This window comes from Hevea brasiliensis, chromosome 6 (genome assembly GCF_030052815.1).
Source record: "Hevea brasiliensis isolate MT/VB/25A 57/8 chromosome 6, ASM3005281v1, whole genome shotgun sequence".
Taxonomy (NCBI): Eukaryota; Viridiplantae; Streptophyta; class Magnoliopsida; order Malpighiales; family Euphorbiaceae; genus Hevea; species Hevea brasiliensis.
In genome coordinates, this window is record NC_079498.1 from 57,582,055 (window position 1) to 57,600,912 (window position 18,858).

The 18,858-nt window shown below is 30.4% G+C and overlaps 1 protein-coding gene across 1 annotated transcript; it reads right to left on the reverse strand.

The window, feature by feature from the left end:
• Positions 1-17,617: 17,617 nt before the first annotated feature.
• LOC110632470 (uncharacterized) lies at positions 17,618-18,244 on the reverse strand. The gene has a single exon (XM_021780707.2). It carries the CDS (start codon positions 18,242-18,244, stop codon positions 17,618-17,620), a length of 627 nt encoding a protein of 208 aa, XP_021636399.2.
• Positions 18,245-18,858: the final 614 nt, after the last annotated feature.

Consider the following 18,858-nt stretch of genomic DNA (forward strand, 5'->3'; position numbering starts at 1 on the left):
AAGGCCTAGAGGCGACTCATGTCATGTCTGTGTACAGTAATTTTTATTTAAATATATGATTCATGAAAATTTGATTTTTTTTGAGTTAATTATGAATTGTGTTGCCATTTATGATTGTGAATATGACTTTGAAAATTGACCAGATTTCTCATAAATTATTTGAATAAATTATTTTGAACTGATTTTGTGTTCACACTTAGCATGACAGTAATCATATTATTCCTCCTCCATTTATGGGGTTGAGATCGTTCATTTTCCTCCCTCTCTGGCTTACCAGTTGAGGTCGAGATCGGATGAGTACTTATTAGCTAGCTAGCCACCTCCCTCATTGATTTCGATTAGTGGGGTTGTAGATTGCTTTGTCATGGTGTACAACACGGCATTGATCGGAAATTTTGTGTCATGGCTTAAGTTGTGTATGATTTGGCAATACTGTGTTTATTGAACTATTTGACCAAATTGTGTTATTATGAATTTTAGTAACCTGTGAAATGTGATTGAGAACTATTTAAATTGTGACTTGATAATGAATGATTTATGCATTATATTTTAAATTTTTATTGTGCACCACTGAGTATTTTTATACTCAGCGATAGCTTATTTTGCTGTCGCAGATAAGAGCAAGGAAAAAGCAGCAGAGTGAGCTGCTATTGAATTGAGGACCACACTGATCTTTTGTACGGGTATTATTTTATACTCTTGTAATTAATTTTGATGTAAATATTATAACGCTTTATGTATCAATGTAAAGTTGAGCAGTTGTAAAATAAATTGTAATAATATTATTTTTTGATTTCCTTCTGTAAATTAATATTTGTACTTGTGAATTTCATACTTTATGCCTTGTGAATGAAGTTATTAAATATTTTGAGATGATAAATTTTGATTTGGATTGTGGAATTATTTTGAAGTGAATTGAATTGAGTTGATTTGAGATTAATTGAAGGTTGGGAGTTGAGAAAATTATTGAAAGTGTTTTTTTTTTCAGGTATTTGAAGAACTGTTTTCTCCAAATACAAACGGAACTCTGTCAAAATTTTTATAAAATTTGCAACAAAATTAAAATGGACAAAAACTTTTACTAGTATTTAAACTTTGAATAAATGATTTTTAATTCCTACCAAAATGCTCACCACTTCCAAAATGTAAGACAATTGTTTTAAAATCCCTTGTAGGGTACTTAATGAGTTATCGGTAGGTAAAGTTCGGTAGTTCATTAAGTATTCTATGGGATCATGTTATGCCTTACAGAGGGGTAAGGTGTGACACTAATGAATTACCAAATTTCGTCTACTGATAACCCATTAAATACACTACAAGGGATTTTAAACCTTTTCTTATTTCTTTTTACAGTGGTGAGCACTTATGATAGGTGTTAAAATTTTTTTAACTGAAGTAAAACCAAATAATAAATCTGAAGTATCAGTAATTTCCGTTAAAATTTTGGCAGAGTATCGTCTGTACTTTGAATAAAACAGTTCTTTAAAAACCTGTAAAAAGCACTTCCAATATATTTGTTCAATCCCAAACTCCAATATGGCTCAACAAAAATCAATTTTCTCAACATTTGTCAAACTCAATTCAACATCAATTTCCAATAGTTCCAAAAGCTGAGATGAGAAAAATATATTACAACATTTTTACAGGCCAAAATAATTTATAACTTTAGTTTACAACTACTCAAGACTAAGTACAATATATATATATATATATATATATATATATATATATATATATATATATATATATAGTTCACATACATTATAACAAAAATTACAAAAATATGGTATACTCAATATGCCTAGCAGAATCCCAAAAGTGTAGTACAAGCAACCTACTATGCTACTCTGTCTGTCTGTCTACCTGCAACAGCAATGAAAAAGCTATCGCTGAGCCAATGTCTCAGTGGTGCACAACATTAAGAAAATACAATTTAAAACCATAAACCATAAATCATATAAACTGTGGATACTTAAAATCATAGTTAAATTCAAAAGACAGAGAATGTCATAAAGAATTAAACTCTATTTCACAATGTCTCAATGAATATCAATAAATCACACACACAGATTAATCATGATTCCAAAGTCCAATTCGTCCTAAAAGCCAATGGCTAATGAGGAATAACATAGTTAGCTAGCAATTATATGAGTACTCATCCTATTCGTCTTCAACTGGCACACACTTCAACACTTCAGCCAAAGAGGGAATTCAAAGCCAATTCGTCCCACTAGACAAGCTAGCGAGGAATTCAATCAAATATACCTGATAGCTGTGGTTTCAAACCATTTGCAATATTTTTTAAGCAATAAGCATCCATGAAATATCATTCAAACAAATTTTTCACAATTTAAACAATAACATACAAATTGTCATAATTTATTTTGATTGAAAATTCAAAAGAAATAACTGTTGTGCACAAACCTCTGCTGAATAGCCTCTTGGCCTTGACTCAGTGGTTCTTTCTCCTTCCCTGAGTCTTTGCTAATTGAAACACATAATTTAAAGTGTTTCAGCACTCATTTAAATTGTTCCTAACTATAAGGTTCAATAATTAAATTTATTTAATAATATTGCTTTTATTAGTTAACCTATAATGTTGACCTTTGATGTACTCTAGGGGAATAAATTTTAATATTACCAATATGTCACATTTTATAGTCCTTTAGTGTTGGTATATATTACCAATTTTATTTTCAAGTGTATTGCATTTTATTGCAATTTATCGGATTTTGGTATGCTGTTTTGACCTAGTCGGATGACCAAGTTCCCTCGGTTTTTGGGTTATGGTTAGAATTACAAACTTGTAGGTCTATGTCTTAGTGAACTTTTGCCATAAATTTTAGGTCATTTGGAGTTTACTAGAATAAGTTATGGTCATTTTACTATTGCTAGATAGATTGCACTAAAATGGCAAACTTATGTCATTTTTAGGTCATTTCCGATTCTAGCAGTTTTTATATCCGAAATTATGCAAGCATTTTGACTTGCTTATGGTCATTTTTGAGTTTTGTGATGTCCACAAAAGATGTAGCCCTATGTCTAAGCTTTCCAACCATATCAATTTCAGGTCATTTGGACCTGTTTTGAGTGAGTTATGGCCAAAATACTGACTGCTGTTTAAATGGTCAATTTTCAGGTTTGCAAAGTCACTAATCCGGATTTGGTCAGTTTTCATGTCACTTTTTGGATAGAATTTAGGTAGGCTTTCTTCATGAAAGTTGGCACATTTTGTGCCTCATTTCACCTCCAATTAGCCTTATACCAATTGGAGTCACATAATTCCATTTATAGCCTAAAACACATACTGCCCTTAACACATTTTTAAAGCACCAAACCAATCACACATTCAACTAGCTATAACTTCATGCCCAAACCAAATTCTGCATTTGTATCATACCACAACCATTCATTAGTTTACATTATAGTAACTTTGGGTAGAATATAACCAATTGGAAATGCACCATTTACACTTTCATTTCACAATATCTAATTCTAAACAATATATCCACATAATACTCCTAACCAATACATATAACTTCCATCATCTATTACATACATATTCACTACTATATCATATACATATGCTGCCACTTTTAATACCATAATTCAACAAACTTTTCATGAATTTAAACACTTCCAATCTTCATCATGAGGCTGCCCAAGTAACATATATACATCAAGCTTCCATTTTAACTTTTCAAACTTATAATTCAAACTATATACATGGTAAATCAACTCCTATACATTTAAGCACTTAAATCAACACCTCAAAACACCATTTATATGAAGAAATAATTCATTAACATTGATATTCCATGGCTGCTAAAAATAGTACCTTCCAATAACTCATTAAAACCTCAAAGTTTCTTCATAAATCAACTCACCACAACACCCACACAAACTTTAACAAAGAAAGGATGAAGAAATAGTTACTTACCTCTTGTGAGCTTGGCTAAACTTCACCTATTCCTCTTAAAATTACTATCAAATTCTCGCTTGTAAGGTGGGGATAAACTTTAATGAAGACAAGTTGTGGAAAGCGCTTCTTCATGCAGATTTGAGCTTGGAAAGTGGGTGACCATAGATGAGAGCTTGGGAGAGTAATTCGGCTGGTTTGAAGTGAGAGGTTGAAGATGAAGTTTCTATCCACAATTTTTGTATTTTAATGTCCATTAACTTCACTTAGTGGAGCACTAAGTTTGGTTAAAGTATTAAATTAATCCAAGTTTCATAATTTATATTTTTATGCACCAAACTTCCATCATTTATATTATGTACCACAATTTAATTTTTTTATAACATTTTCAAAGTTTAATATCATTTATTTTTAATGAAAATTTAGGTCAAAAGGCAACTCGGGGTGTCAATTGACCAAAATGCCCCTATTCCGTTTGTATTCTCGATTTTTCGGTAACACCAATTTTTGTCGATTTCTCGATTTCTCATTTTTCTTTGACATTTTCTAAGTCAATTATACCTCAATAAATGTTTATTTAAGTCTTAAAAATATTTATCAGAGTTCTCCATGATCCAGGGCTAGTCAACGGTCCACGCCGCAACTTCCCGGTGCGGTCACCCATCACTACGATTTTTGGCTCGTTTAACTTAGTTACATTTCATTGCTCTTATTTTTCCTTTGTTTTTCTTGTATTTTCCTCTATTGCATTTCACTATTTTATGTCTCCTCACTAACATTTAAGTGTAGTTCTAGGCATTCTAGCTGTCCAGATAGACACTGGTCACCGAAACAGTAGAACGCACTACCGAATATAGGGGTGTTACATGGTGGCTATTGCATCTGTTCTAAATCTAGTGATTCTACCACATAAGTTCTGAATCTGTCTGTTCTAACTCTGGTAGCTTTGCTACAATTAAGTTGCCCCTCAAATCATGTATTTGGGTTCTTGGGCATAAAATGTAAAGATTGATACAATAATAAATAATAATTCAAAATGAGTAAGATTAAATATTAGGGCTTATTAAATGTATGTTAAATGTATTGGTATGGTAATCTAAGCAGGGGTATTTTGAGGATAAAAAAGGGAATGATCTTTTAAGAGTAAGTGATACTTTTGCTCAAAAATATAAAAACATATAGGGGATGAAGGGGAAAAGATGATTTCCTTGATTATGTTTGCATAATCTTAGATATTTGTATATTTTTCCATTTTCTTCCACTACTAGTCAAGAACGGTTGCTTGCGATGATATGAAATTTTCAACTGTTGACTGTGTTTGATTGTTGATATTCAGATGAAATGATAAATCAATCATTTAAAATTATTTAATAATTTTAGAATTTATTTAATAAGAAATTAGGTGTTTTAGAATTTATTTAATAATTCTTTTCCTATATTAAATATAATTAACTAGGTTTATGATTTTTGCAGGAATTGTTAAGTATGGGCGGATGCCAAGAACTTTGCGTCATGCAACTTGGGCTTTGTTTCAACGGAAGAATGATAAATCTACTATACATGAAAGCAGCTAATTTAACCACAAAATTTTTGGATCATGTGCATAAGCATTTTACATGCAATTTTGATCAATAAGAATTTGATAAAATTCTATTTTTGGTAATTTAAATTTTACTGAATATAATTTGTTTGGAAACCAACTTTTTGTTTTTAGTTTGAAATTAAGCATTACATATTCCTTTGAATACATTGATTAAATTTAATTATTTTGATTTATGAATGTGTATTAGAAAAATATTTTCAGATAGTTTTGTTAGATTTTTAGAGAAAACTTTGTTTGATTTCTAGTAGGGTCGACTCCTCTAGGTTATGAAACATTGACAAATTAAATTAGAGAATCATAGTTATAGTAGTTTGATTAGTATTAAATTCATTTACTAACAAACATAAAATTAATAGAGAAAATGTAAAGTTTAATGAAATAAAAATAAATGAATTCAATAATATATTTTTTTAAAATAAATAAATTAAATAATTAATTTTATTAAAATATAAAAATTAAATAATAATTTTTCTTTAACGGTGGTCATGTAATATTCTAATATTAATTTTTTTGAAAATTTATTTTAACATCAAATTATTAGTGGCAAATGGAATATTAAATTATATGAGTTTAATATCTAAAAAGAAATATGGCCATACGTTAAAAATTAACTGATCTATGTGTTTAAAACATGTTCACTAATATCAATTTAAACAATTAATATTGTAATGAGTAACTAATAGTGAATTTAAAGTGGTTTAATACTTATTTGTTTATAAACTACTATTAATATGCTACACGGTTAATTTTTATGTGGGTTTATTTTATAATGTGCATTGCACATTATACTCGCTGTAACTAATAAATGTTAAAATATTTTGTAAATTTATTTTTTTTATTTGTTTAAGAATATATTGTTAAAATTTTTTCAATATTTAAAATTTATTTTACTTCTTGAATTAATGGTTTTGATTAACTTAATTAAATATTACTTAATTATTTTTTTATTTTTTATACTTTTTATGTTACATTTAAATTACACATTTTTGTGATTTTAAAACTTATAGATTTAATTCTGTAGAAATTGGTTTAAAATTCTATTATGATTCCTATTCTTTATTAAGATTTTATTAATTAATGTTTTGATTAATTTAATTTTTATTAATCAATTAAAATAAAATAAAATTATCTTTTATTATCATAATACTAAATTATTATGGGTATTTTTGACAATCTTTAATTATATATTTTAATTGATTTTTTTTTTTGCAACGTGCACGGCATATTATTTGTACATATTCATAAATAAACTTTATTATAAACAATTTTTTTTTAATTTCTCATATATAATAATAATAATAATAATAATAATAATAATAATAATAATAAACAACTAATTGAAATAATTTATTATATACAAATAATTAAATTAATAACATAAAGACAATTTAATATTATGAATTAAAAATTGCATTTTTTTTATGGCTTTATCAATTATCTTAAATATTATAATTTAGTGGATTTCTAGTTGAAAGGAATAGAGAAGTTATTACAATTAGAATATCAAAAAAATCATAACACATGTTTGGTTTGCCTATTTTTTAAAATGAGTATAAAAATTTATATTTTATAATGATTTAGCCTAAACAATTAAAATGTTGTAATTTCATTCTATTTAAATCTTTGTTTTTCTAATTTTATTTAAAATCTTATAATTTTATCAATTTTATTATGAAGTCAAAAGTTTCAACAACACAATGATAAAACTTTAGATATCACTCTTATCAGTTAACTGATATTTTTAATTTGTCTTATTACAGGTTATTCTTTACGTGGAGTCATATGTTTCTATTGAACTTGTATCACAAGTAATCTTTATAGTAGCAAAATGATGAATTTCAAGCATTTACGTGATACTCTTTTGAAATTAATCATTGATATATGTCGCAACGTATTTTGGGGTTGCCAGGCAATTCACACCGAAGTGGAAATGCGAGAAGTCGCCACTCTAATTTTTGCGAGAAAAATAGAGAAAACCTTTTATTATATTTTCAAAACTTTTGTTTTAAAGAAAATGATCAGCTTCTATTCCAGAGATTCAAGGTTCGGGGTCCTTATACGTGTGGAGAAGGTGGTAGGCATTCCACATCGTCCCAAAAGGGTAAATAGATTTAAGAATATGCTCAAATAAATTAATGTCAATAATTTGAAATGGAGCTTAATTTATAATATCGGTTCTTACATTTGATCGGAAATATAAATGTAGAAACGCTTAAATATCTCACTATTAAGGTAAGTCAAATACACAAGTAAGTAAAATGACCCTAAAAGTGAATTTTGACTCCATTTGATCTTTGTTTTATTTTTATTTTTTTGAAAACTTTTATTTTAAAAGAGGCTCCTAAATTCCACAATTAATTTGATTTTAATATGAAATTTTATTTGAAAATTAAATTTGGTTTGAAAAGTAAATTCTACTTGAAAATTAAATTTAGCTTTGAAAATTAAATTTGTTGAAATATAATTCCGCCTAAAATGAAACTATCTTAAAAAAATGACTTATAAATTAAAAATTTTTGGAAATTGGATTAACTTGAAAATTAAAATATGTTTGAATTTGAAAAATGGATTTTAAAATAGATTTTTTGGTTTTAAGATTTTTTATTTTTTATTTTTATTTTTTTAAACCATATTATTAAAAAATAGAAGCCAATTATTTTTAAGAAATTGAATTTTAGTTTTATTTTAAAAAAGCTTCAGTTATTTTCATTAACTACAAATATTGTTAAAAAGAGTCAAACATATATGTGATACAAGTGATGCCTACTTAATATTTTACTAATTTCCTCCCTTTCCTTGATTAAAACTTTAATTATCTAGTTGCCTTTCCTTATGAGGTATAAAATGAGATTATCATTAGACATCAAGATTATTATATATTTTAATTAATAGGGGTTGTGATGAGATTATCATCAAATTCTAAATATTTTAATTAATTCATTTATTTATAATATTTTATTTATTTTATAATCAAAATGATTTGGGCCTTCCAATAAATTTTAATATCTACTCATCTATTCAAACACCCATGATCAAAACACATAGCACCATTATATAAAAAGGGCTTAGGAATTAAAATTTATATTATAAGCTTTATTTACTAATACTAAAATATTAACAGAGTGCATGAACTTAGGTTTTATCACTAAGATCCCACTTGTGATGAGCCAAATGCTAATAACGCTCAATGAACTTCGGCCGCAATTATGTAGGATCATGCCACTAATTCAATTAGCAAGAATTCCAACTCACAATCTTACACTTTTCAATAATAAACAGCACACTTATTACATGAGGAAACCATACTTAAGAAAGTATTCCCAAATGCCCAAGAATGCATTTAGAATGCCCACACTGATGTTGACAATTCTACTATATACAAATTTTATTCTCATAATTTTCTGGCTGTAAATCACCACCCCATCATAAGTAGGATCTAATACAACAACATATATGGAAATTAGCATAAAATAAAAGTTTTAACCGAGCATCCTTGAAAACAAGAACCTTTATTATTTTAGTAACATAAGTAGGAAGTTTCAAAACATAATCAGTGGGTTTTAACATCAACAAATACTGACTACATTAAAACCAAAAAAAAAAAAAAAAATCAAGCAAATCCTTGTCATGTAGCTAACAGCAATATCTATTTATTTTCAAAACCTCATCCATCAAGAATTAACAATCAAACCATATAATCTAATTCTAAAAATTCAAATTCAGCAAACAACCCAACCTCTGTTTCAATTCACCCTAAGCCTTCCCTCATTATCATTCAGTATATACACAAAACAATAAAATTAAGCAATCATAAACAGCCACATAGTTTCAGTCATCCCCACTTATTACCAAAATGCTTGATCAATAATCAATGATTACTATAAAAAAACATAAATGAATCCATAGTCATCAATTAACAAATCGAAAAAAGAATGCACCGGAGAAGTAACAGATGCAATGGCACCGAAAAAAATAGTTAATCCACTTATGAAGCCAATAATCGAATCTAGCAAGTATCTCCTTAATGAAGAACTATAGATCTGTTGGGGTTGAGGTAGAAACGAATAGAATGGGTGGCTTTTTGAAGGCACTGATCTGAAGCAGAATTGACACTGGTATTGGTGAAGAAGAACAGGAGAGCCATTGGTTTCAACCTGAAGCAGAAATGGGTCTGAAACTAAAATAAGGATTTTTTTTTTTTTTTTTTTGTGAGAACAAGTGTTGATTCCCCCAAAAGAGCAGATAGCGTGAGTTTTTTTTATGGAGGGCAAGTGCTTTTTCTTAAATAGAGGTTTGAGTTTTTTGAGAGAGTCAGTCAAAGGGAGAGGAGGAGTTTTCTCTGCAGAGACCTAGGTAGCTTAGGAAATTAACAAAATTAATTGATCCTTAATTAATTCTTATTTTAATTAATTCCTATCCTCTTCTACTTCTTCCTAAAAATTAAAATGGGAGGATATCCCAAACTTAAAGGCTAAAATTAAGACCTAATAGAGTATTTTTCCTCTTTCTATAAAATAATAAAGAAAATAAAATTTAGAATAAATTGAAAATGTAAGATCAAAAATCAGAATGGAATCGAAATTATTCATTTTGTTTTCTTTTAAATTTCTTTCTTTAATTAAATGACACAAATAAAACTATAGTATGAAATCTGAAATTTAATTTTTTTTTTAAAAAATGAAGATAAAAATGTAGTAAAGATTGAAATCAAAATGCCAACCAAAATTGAAACCAAAATTCAAAATAAATTGATTTTCTTTTTGTTCTCTATTTTACTTTTATTTTGTTTCATATTTTATTTTATTTTTTTAATTTTAATTAAATAATAAAAATAAAATTACTATCTATGTAACACCCTCACTGTAGCAACTCGCATACCATCGTCTTGATCGGTGGTCGGTCCGGTCATATAGAACGTCCGGAAAAATATTTAAACTAAAGTCAGGAACCATAATTAACTCAAATATTAATAAGAAAAATTTAGTAAAAATTTTAGAAATAAAATACAACCAAGTCAAATGAGCCGGTGCCCAAGCGATGGGTAACCAGAGGGAAGTTGCGGTTCTCGCAACGAGGAGCCCTAGACCCGGGGAAAAATTCATAAAATAATTTTTGGGACTCCAGAGAAGGGTCATTAAGGTTCCTATGGCATTAGAATGCCAAGAAAATATTTAGAAAAATTTTTCAATTGGTACAGACAATTTTGACCCGTTAAGCCAAACGGAGGGCATTTTGGTCATTTCGCCTTCAGAGGTGATTTTTGGCCGACTTGTCCAGTTAAGTAAATAATTAATATGACATAAAATATGAATAAATATTACTAAAAATAAAATTGGAAATGAGTAGTGGATAAAAGAAAAGGAAAATGAAATAAAAAGCAATTTATGACATCTTGATGATGTCATTTAAAAGCCATAACCAATCACAATTAAGTAACCATTTGACTAATTAATAAAAGAGATAAATAAAGACCAAGGAAGACCAAAAACAAGCAGCCATCTTCTTCTTCAAAACGTGATCCTCTCCTCCATAACCCTCCATGGAAGTTTTCTTTAATTACTTCCATTTTCCCATGAATTTGCACTATAAAACCCTAAGTCCCTTCACTAAAAACTTGTCTCTACCTCTTGGGAAGTATTTGGCAGCCTAGAAAAGGAAGGAAAGTGAAGTTTTAGCTTAGAGAAATCTGCCCTACAAGAGGTTAAAGTGAGTTTAGTGCCTACTTATATATATACTTCTTTGATTCCATGTTAGAAGCTTGAAATAAGTGAGAAATTGTAAATTAAATGAATAAAAGTTAAGTGTATGCATCCCTTGAATTTTTGGCAGCCTTAGGAAGGAATGAGTTTGATTATATTAATGGACTTAGAGTGAATTGGAGCTTATGTTTAAAGTGTATACATATACATATACAAAGAATGAAAGAGTTAAATAAGGAATTTGTGAAAACTCATATGGGAATTAGGGTTTTGAGAAGTGAAAAATTGACTTGGCTTAGGAAATTGTTAGAGAACATTTTAATGGTCAATTAGTGACTATTTTAGGTAAGTTGACCACAATTTGGACTGAAAAATAGTATGGCAAAGTGAAGATGTAGGCTGCCCTAGGATAGCAGCAATAGACTGAAATTTCAGTCCAATTACACAGCCATAACTTTGGCTGTATTGATCCAATTGGTGTTTGGCCAATTGGACATGAAACTAGGCTTATAATGGCACATTGTTGCTGAAGAAACCATGCCCAAAAGACCAAAGCAAGAGGACCAACAGTTGGCCCCAATCCGGATACCCTGCAACCAGCACCAGCAGAAATGACCAAATGAACAGTAACTGTTCATTTGGCCATAACTCACTGTAGAATGGTCAAATTGACTTGAAATTTTACAGCAACAAGATAGGATATAGACAAACAACTTTCATGAAGAACATCACCCCAAATTATGCCATTAACCCATTCAAATTATTGGGCAAAGTTGAGTTATCAAACCTGCAACTCTGCAGATTTTCATTTGAGCAGTAATGTTTGGAGGACTATAACTCTCTCTAGAAAACTCGGATTTAGACGATTCTTGAACCGATGGAAACCTAAGGTATGGTAGAAAATTTCATAAGAAGAAAGTTAGACCAAATTATGAACTTAACTTGATCAAATTACCGACCAAAATTGGACCAAAAATCGCTGCACTCCAAAATCTCAAAGAAGAACAATTGCACGTGAACAGTAAACTTATTTTGGCCATAACTTGAGCTACAAAACTCCAAATGGAGTGATTCAAAAAAGGAAATTCAACTAGACAAAATAAGGAACAACTTTCATGTTTACCATTTCCTCAAATTCCCACTGCAACAGTGCTTAATGGAATAGTAAAGTTAAGTTTCAAAAACTGAAATTTTTGTTTCCCTTGGTTAAAGCTTAGAAATGGTATTAATGCTTAATGCCAACAAGTTTTAAATGAAAAATGTGGTATGTTTGAAGTGTCAAAGTCAATGTACATATTTTCTATGCAAAAGTCAACTTTTTTGTTGACCAATGAAATGAATAGTGACACCAAAAGTTGAAATTCAAAGATTGAAGAATTTTAAAGTATCAAATGCCCTAGTATACCTAATAAGATTGGTTTGGATAGTTTGGCATGCCAATAGGGTATTGTTTTAGCAGTACTGCGAAAGGCTTTATGCCTGTATTCATGGCTTTATGCCCGTATTCATGGCTTTTATGCCCGTATGCATGGCTTTTATGCCCGATTATGTGATATCATGGCTTTTTAGCCATACTGACTGCATACATGGTTGACGTTCTGCGTCCCATGGTATGACGTCCCGAGGCACCACGGTGCCCAGTGCCAACGACCCGTTATCCAGTCCAGTCATCCAGTATAGGTTACTTGGGCAACCAAATGAATGGAAAAGCATAACTGTGAACTGATTATTAAAGAAAATACGAAAATTAAGTATCAGGAATGATTACAAAAATACAAGGAAGCTCAAGATCATGAAGAAAAAAAAATAATTAACGAAATGCATGAAGAAGTTAATATCATAAAACATGATTAGCCATCGACTAAACAATAAGTTAGTAATTACTCATTTCTTATGAACACAATAGCAAGGAAATTATTATTTTTATTTGCATATTATATTTTCTTGTATTATTGGCACCACTAAGCTTTATGCTTAGCGCGTCGCTTTTACAATGCGTAGGTACTGAAGATTTGGACAGAGGGCCCAGTAGACCATAGATTCGGTAAGGCAGTTCACAGTTCTGCATAGTGTCTGTGTCACCTCACCGTCTACAGTGCATTGGTAGGACACTAGGTCCCATTTTGTATTTTGAGATTTTTGTAAATTTGGTAATTAAACTCTTATTTTATCATATGTATTTGAACAAATGTAATATAATTTTGTATTAATGTAAGTACTTGTAATTTGTGATTATAAATCACATGTGAGAATTTATTTATGATTTGAGTCTAATGATGATGTGAAATGATAAATAGAGGAATCGTTAAGAAATTGTCAGAACTTGATGTGATACAAAATGTGAATTGTATATGAGTACCATGAGATGAATGATTGAGAAATAAATGAAATTGATGAAATTATTCTGAGACTTTGTTGATAATTGGAGTTGGGATTGATTGAATATGATCATAGGAAGTGTTTTTCACAGGTTCCGAAGAACTATTTTCTCCATTTTTAGCCAGATTTTTGTCGATTTTCTATAAAATTTTCGGAACCTCAAATAAATTACAATTTCAATAAATGAATTATATTTCACAAGTTATTTTCAAAACTATGATAAAAATGTATTAAGATAAAATAGAGTGCTCCGGCACACTGAGTGGCATAACTTGCTCGGCTACACTGTAGTCGGGTAAGGGGTGTCACAATCTGAGAACTAAAATTAAAAAGGAAAATAAAAAATGGAAAGATTGAAATTGAAAATGTCAATTAAAATTGAAACTGAATATTCAAAATAGACTGATTATTTTTTCACTTTCCTATTTTATTTTATTTTTAAAAATTTATTTTAGATCCGGATAAAATATAGTATTTATAGTTGCCTCTCTTTACATGTTTTCTATTAAAGGAAAGAAAAAAAAAGTAATTTCTAGTTTCCTCAAGACAGGAAACATGTAGAGACAAAAAGACATATATTTTGGACGGGGGAAATAAAATGGCAAAATAAGCAAATTAAAAGACAGAAAGAAAAAAAAAAGAATTTAAAATGGAGAAGAAATAAGCTAGGTAAGAGAAATTTAAAGTACGATACAAAGTTATGGACACTAAAGTCCAAAAGTAAAAGAATTTTCTAGTTTTCTCAGAACAAAAAAGGAAAATAAAAAATGGAAAGATTGAAATTGAAACTGAATATTCAAAATAGACTGATTATTTTTTCACTTTCCTATTTTATTTTATTTTTAAAAATTTATTTTAGATCCGGATAAAATATAGTATTTACAGTTGCCTCTCTTTACATGTTTTCTATTAAAGGAAAGAAAAAAAAAGTAATTTCTAGTTTCCTCAAGACAGGAAACATGTAAAGACAAAAAGACATATATTTTGGACGGGGGAAATAAAATGGAAAAATAAGCAAATTAAAAGACAGAAAGAAAAAAAAAATAGAATTTAAAATGGAGAAGAAATAAGCTAGGTAAGAGAAATTTAAAGTACGATACAAAGTTATGGACACTAAAGTCCAAAAGTAAAAGAATTTTCTAGTTTTCTCAGAATAGGAGACAGGAGAAGGTATAGTCTCATATTTTGGACGAAAGGAAAGAAATAAATAAACAACTTGAGCTCAACAGGAACTTAAATGTAGGAAATTTAAAGAGCAACATAGCTCAACAGAAATTTAAAAGTGAAAATTTCAAGAGCAACATGGCTCAACAAAATTTGAAAATAGAAAATTTAAAGAGTGACACAGCTTATTAGAAATTTAAAAAACAAGAATTAGAAGAGCAACATAGCTCAATAGAAACAGAAATTTAAAAATAATATGAAAATTTGAAGGGCGGCATAGTTTGACAGAAATTTAAAAACAGGAATTGAAAGAGCGACATAGCTCAACAGAAATTTAAAAACAATATGAAAATTTGAAGGGCGACGTAGCTCGACAGAAATTTAAACGCAAGAATTGGATGAGCGACATAGCTCAACAGAAATTTAAAAGCAATATGAAAATTTGAAAGGCGACGTAGCCCGACAGAAATTTAAACACAGGAATTGAAAGAGCAATATAGCTCAATAGAAATTTAAAAACAAAACAGAAATTTAAAAACAATACAAAAATTTAAAGGACAACGTAGCCCGACAAAAATTTAAACGCAGGAATTGAAAAAAATTTAATTACCTGTAGATTCTTAAAGAAAACTCTATTAAAGGATCTTTTTACTTGCAAGAGCTTACTGTACATTAAGCTTGAATCCAAAACAGAGACAGAGAGTCAATCCCAATAGAACCTGAAGGACTTGTATACCTTTTTTGAGTATTTGCCGAGAACACCCTTTTTATATTCCCCCCTTCAAGCTTTTCTTTTCCTTTTACTCTCTTTTTTCAAGTCTTCAACTTTTGCTCATTTTGTAGAGAGCGCCCTTTCGAGTTTTCATCCTTGAGTTTTTTTTTTTTTTTTTTTTTTTTTTTTGCTAGAGCTTGGGAAACTTTCTCTAACAATTGCTGCCCCAGTCGAGCTTGGGCTTTTGCCCTTATATCTACATGTTTAAGCCATCAAAGAAATCCACTTGTCCTTTGTATCTATGTGTTCAAGTTATCAGGAAATCTTTCCAACACTATTCAAAAAGCAAGATATATAATGTCACCTAAATTTGTAATCTCTTATTTTATGATCAAGCATTAGTAAGAAAAACAACACAATTTTCATGAGAAAATATGATAGGTGAAGGAAAAAGATGATGACAAAAGTGTTACTTTATTCACATTGGATAGACTTGTACAAGGATTAGGAGTAAGAATATGATTTACGACTTTAAACAGGAAATGGTAGACAATCTCTGGAATTCGACAGATTAACTTTTAAAACCTCTTCTTGCCATGAATGCCAGTAGCCCTATCTCTTTGGTAATTCGATTCTTTTGAAAAGTACCTTAGTGCTTGAATCTCTAAATTTGGAAAACCCTAACATTTCAACTGTCGTGCTAATCTCCCTTATTCCTCCAAAGTTTCAAAGATGTCCTTTTGGGTTTTCATCCTCATATGTTTTTCTTTTTCTCTTTTTTTTGTATTTTTTCTCTCCTTTTATAAGATGCCTTTTCAGGTTTTCGCCCCTCTCTCATTTTGCAGAGAGTGTCCTTTCGAGTTTTCACCATCTTTCACTCATTTTGTCAAGGACGCCATTTTGGGTTTTCATCCTTGCAACCTTTTTAGGCAAAATACCTCTTCACCGCATCTGAGTTTACTGGGTTTGGCAACTACTTTCCGTCCATGTATGTCAATATTTGATTCAACAAAACTTTGATTCAACAAAACTTTTTCCTCTCAGATCACTTTGATTCAACAAAACTTTCTTCAAAACAATGTCTCCGGGTTGAAACTCTCGAGCACGGACTTTCTTATCAAATGCTCGAGCCATTCAACTTTGGGACAATTAACCATGACACACAGCAGCCAACCGTTTTTCATCAATCAAGTTGAGTTGATCCAACCACATTTGAACCCACTCCATGTAATCTAATTCTACTTCTACCAAAATCCTCAATGAAGGTATCTCTACCTCTATTGGCGAGACTGCTTCCATTCCATATACTAGTGAGTATGGAGTTGCCCCAGTAGAAGTTCTCACTGCAGTCCGATATGCATGTAGAGCAAATGGGAGCACTTCGTGCCAATCCCTATACGTGATTGTCATTTTCTCAATTATCTTCTTAAGATTCTTATTCGCGGCTTCTATTGCCCCATTCATTTGTGGTTGGTATGGTGATGAATTGAGATGATGAATTTTATATTGATCAAACAAATCTTTGAGTTTTAAGCTATTTAAGTTTTTTGCATTGTCAGTTATAAGCTTGTCAGGAAGGCCATATCTACAGATAATGTTCTGTTTAAGAAATTTCACTACTGCATTCTAAGTAACACTGGCATATGATCTGCTTCAACCCATTTAGTAAAGTAATCGATGGCAACAAGAATAAACCGATGCCCATTTGATGCTTTTGGAGTGATTGGACCAATATCATCCATGCCCCACATTACAAAGGGCCACGGGGCTACTAAATTGAAGAGCTGATAAGGAGGAGCATTTATTTTATTAGCATAAATCTTCCACTTATGACATCTTTGAAAATACTCAATACAATCCTTTTCCAAAGTAAGCAAAAAATAACCTCGACGGAGAATCTGTCTAGCCATCATGTGTCCATTAACGTGTGTTGCACAATTCCCCTCATGCGTTTCAAACAGAATCTTCTTAGCTTCTTTTGCATCAACACAACGTAACAATTCCCCATCAAAATTCCTTTTGTATAGGATTTCCTCGCTAGGGAAATATCCTAAAGACATTCTTCTGATCATTCTCTTGTCATTTTTGTTTGCTTCTTGTGGGTATTCCCTTGTCTTAATATATTGTTGAATATCATAATACTAGGGCTTCTCATCCGCTTCTTCTTCGACCATCAAGCAATAAGCAGGGTTATCTGTGGCCTTTATAAGAAGAATCTGTACTTCTTTACCTTCTTTAATTTGTGCCATGACAGCTAGTGTTGCTAGAGCATCGATGATCTGATTCTTGTCACGACTTAAATGAGTAAAAGTAATCTCATCAAATTTCTTAATTAATTCAATGAGATATTTCTGGTATGGAATCAACTTTGGATCTCGAGTCTGCCATTCCCCTTTCACTTGAAAAATTATTAAAGTTGAGTCACCATATACTTCTAACTTCTTGATTTTCATTTCAATGGCTGCTTGTAAACCACTCACACAAACTTCATATTCAGCGACATTGTTTATACATTCAAATTTTAACTTTACTGCAATTGGGAAATGTTTTCCATCTGGAGATACCAAGCCTGATCCAATTCCACTACCTGATAAATTGACTGCTCCATCAAAATACATTTGCCAGACATCACTCTGCTCTCCCATTTCTTCCTCCACTGTATTTACATACTCATCCGGGAATTCAAAATCCAAAGCTTCATATTCCTCAATTGGATTTTTTGCTAAGAGATATGCTATAATACTTCCCTTTACTGCCTTTCTGGTCATATAGACGATATCATATTGGGACAGTATGACTTGCCATTTGGCTATTCTCCCTGGTATATATGAACTTTCAAACACATACTTAATTAGATCCATTCTGGAAATGAGCCAGGTTTTGTAATTTAACATATAATGCTTGAGGTGATTAGCAGTCCAGGCTAGTGCACAACAAGTTCTCTCAACAAATGAATATCAAGCTTCACAATCATTGAACTTTTTGCTCTAATAGTAAATAGCCCTTTCTTTCTTACCAGAATCATCATGTTGCCCCAAAACACATCCCATTGAGACCTGAAGAAATACCATGTATAAGATTAATGGTCTGCTTAGAAGAGGTGGGACCAGAATGGGTGGATTTGATAAGTAATTCTTAATCTTCTCAAATGCCTCTTGGCAATCATCATTCCAAGTAGCAGAGTTGTTTTTTCTCAATAACTTGAAAATTGGTTCAGCTTTGGCAGTGAGATTAGAAATGAATCAGGAAATGTAATTCAGTTTCCCTAGAAAGCTTCAAACTTCCTTTTCAGTCTACGGTGGTGGCATCTTCTAGATAGGTTTGACCTTATCAAGGTCAATTTCAATTCCCTTGTCACTGACAATGAATCCTAATAATTTTT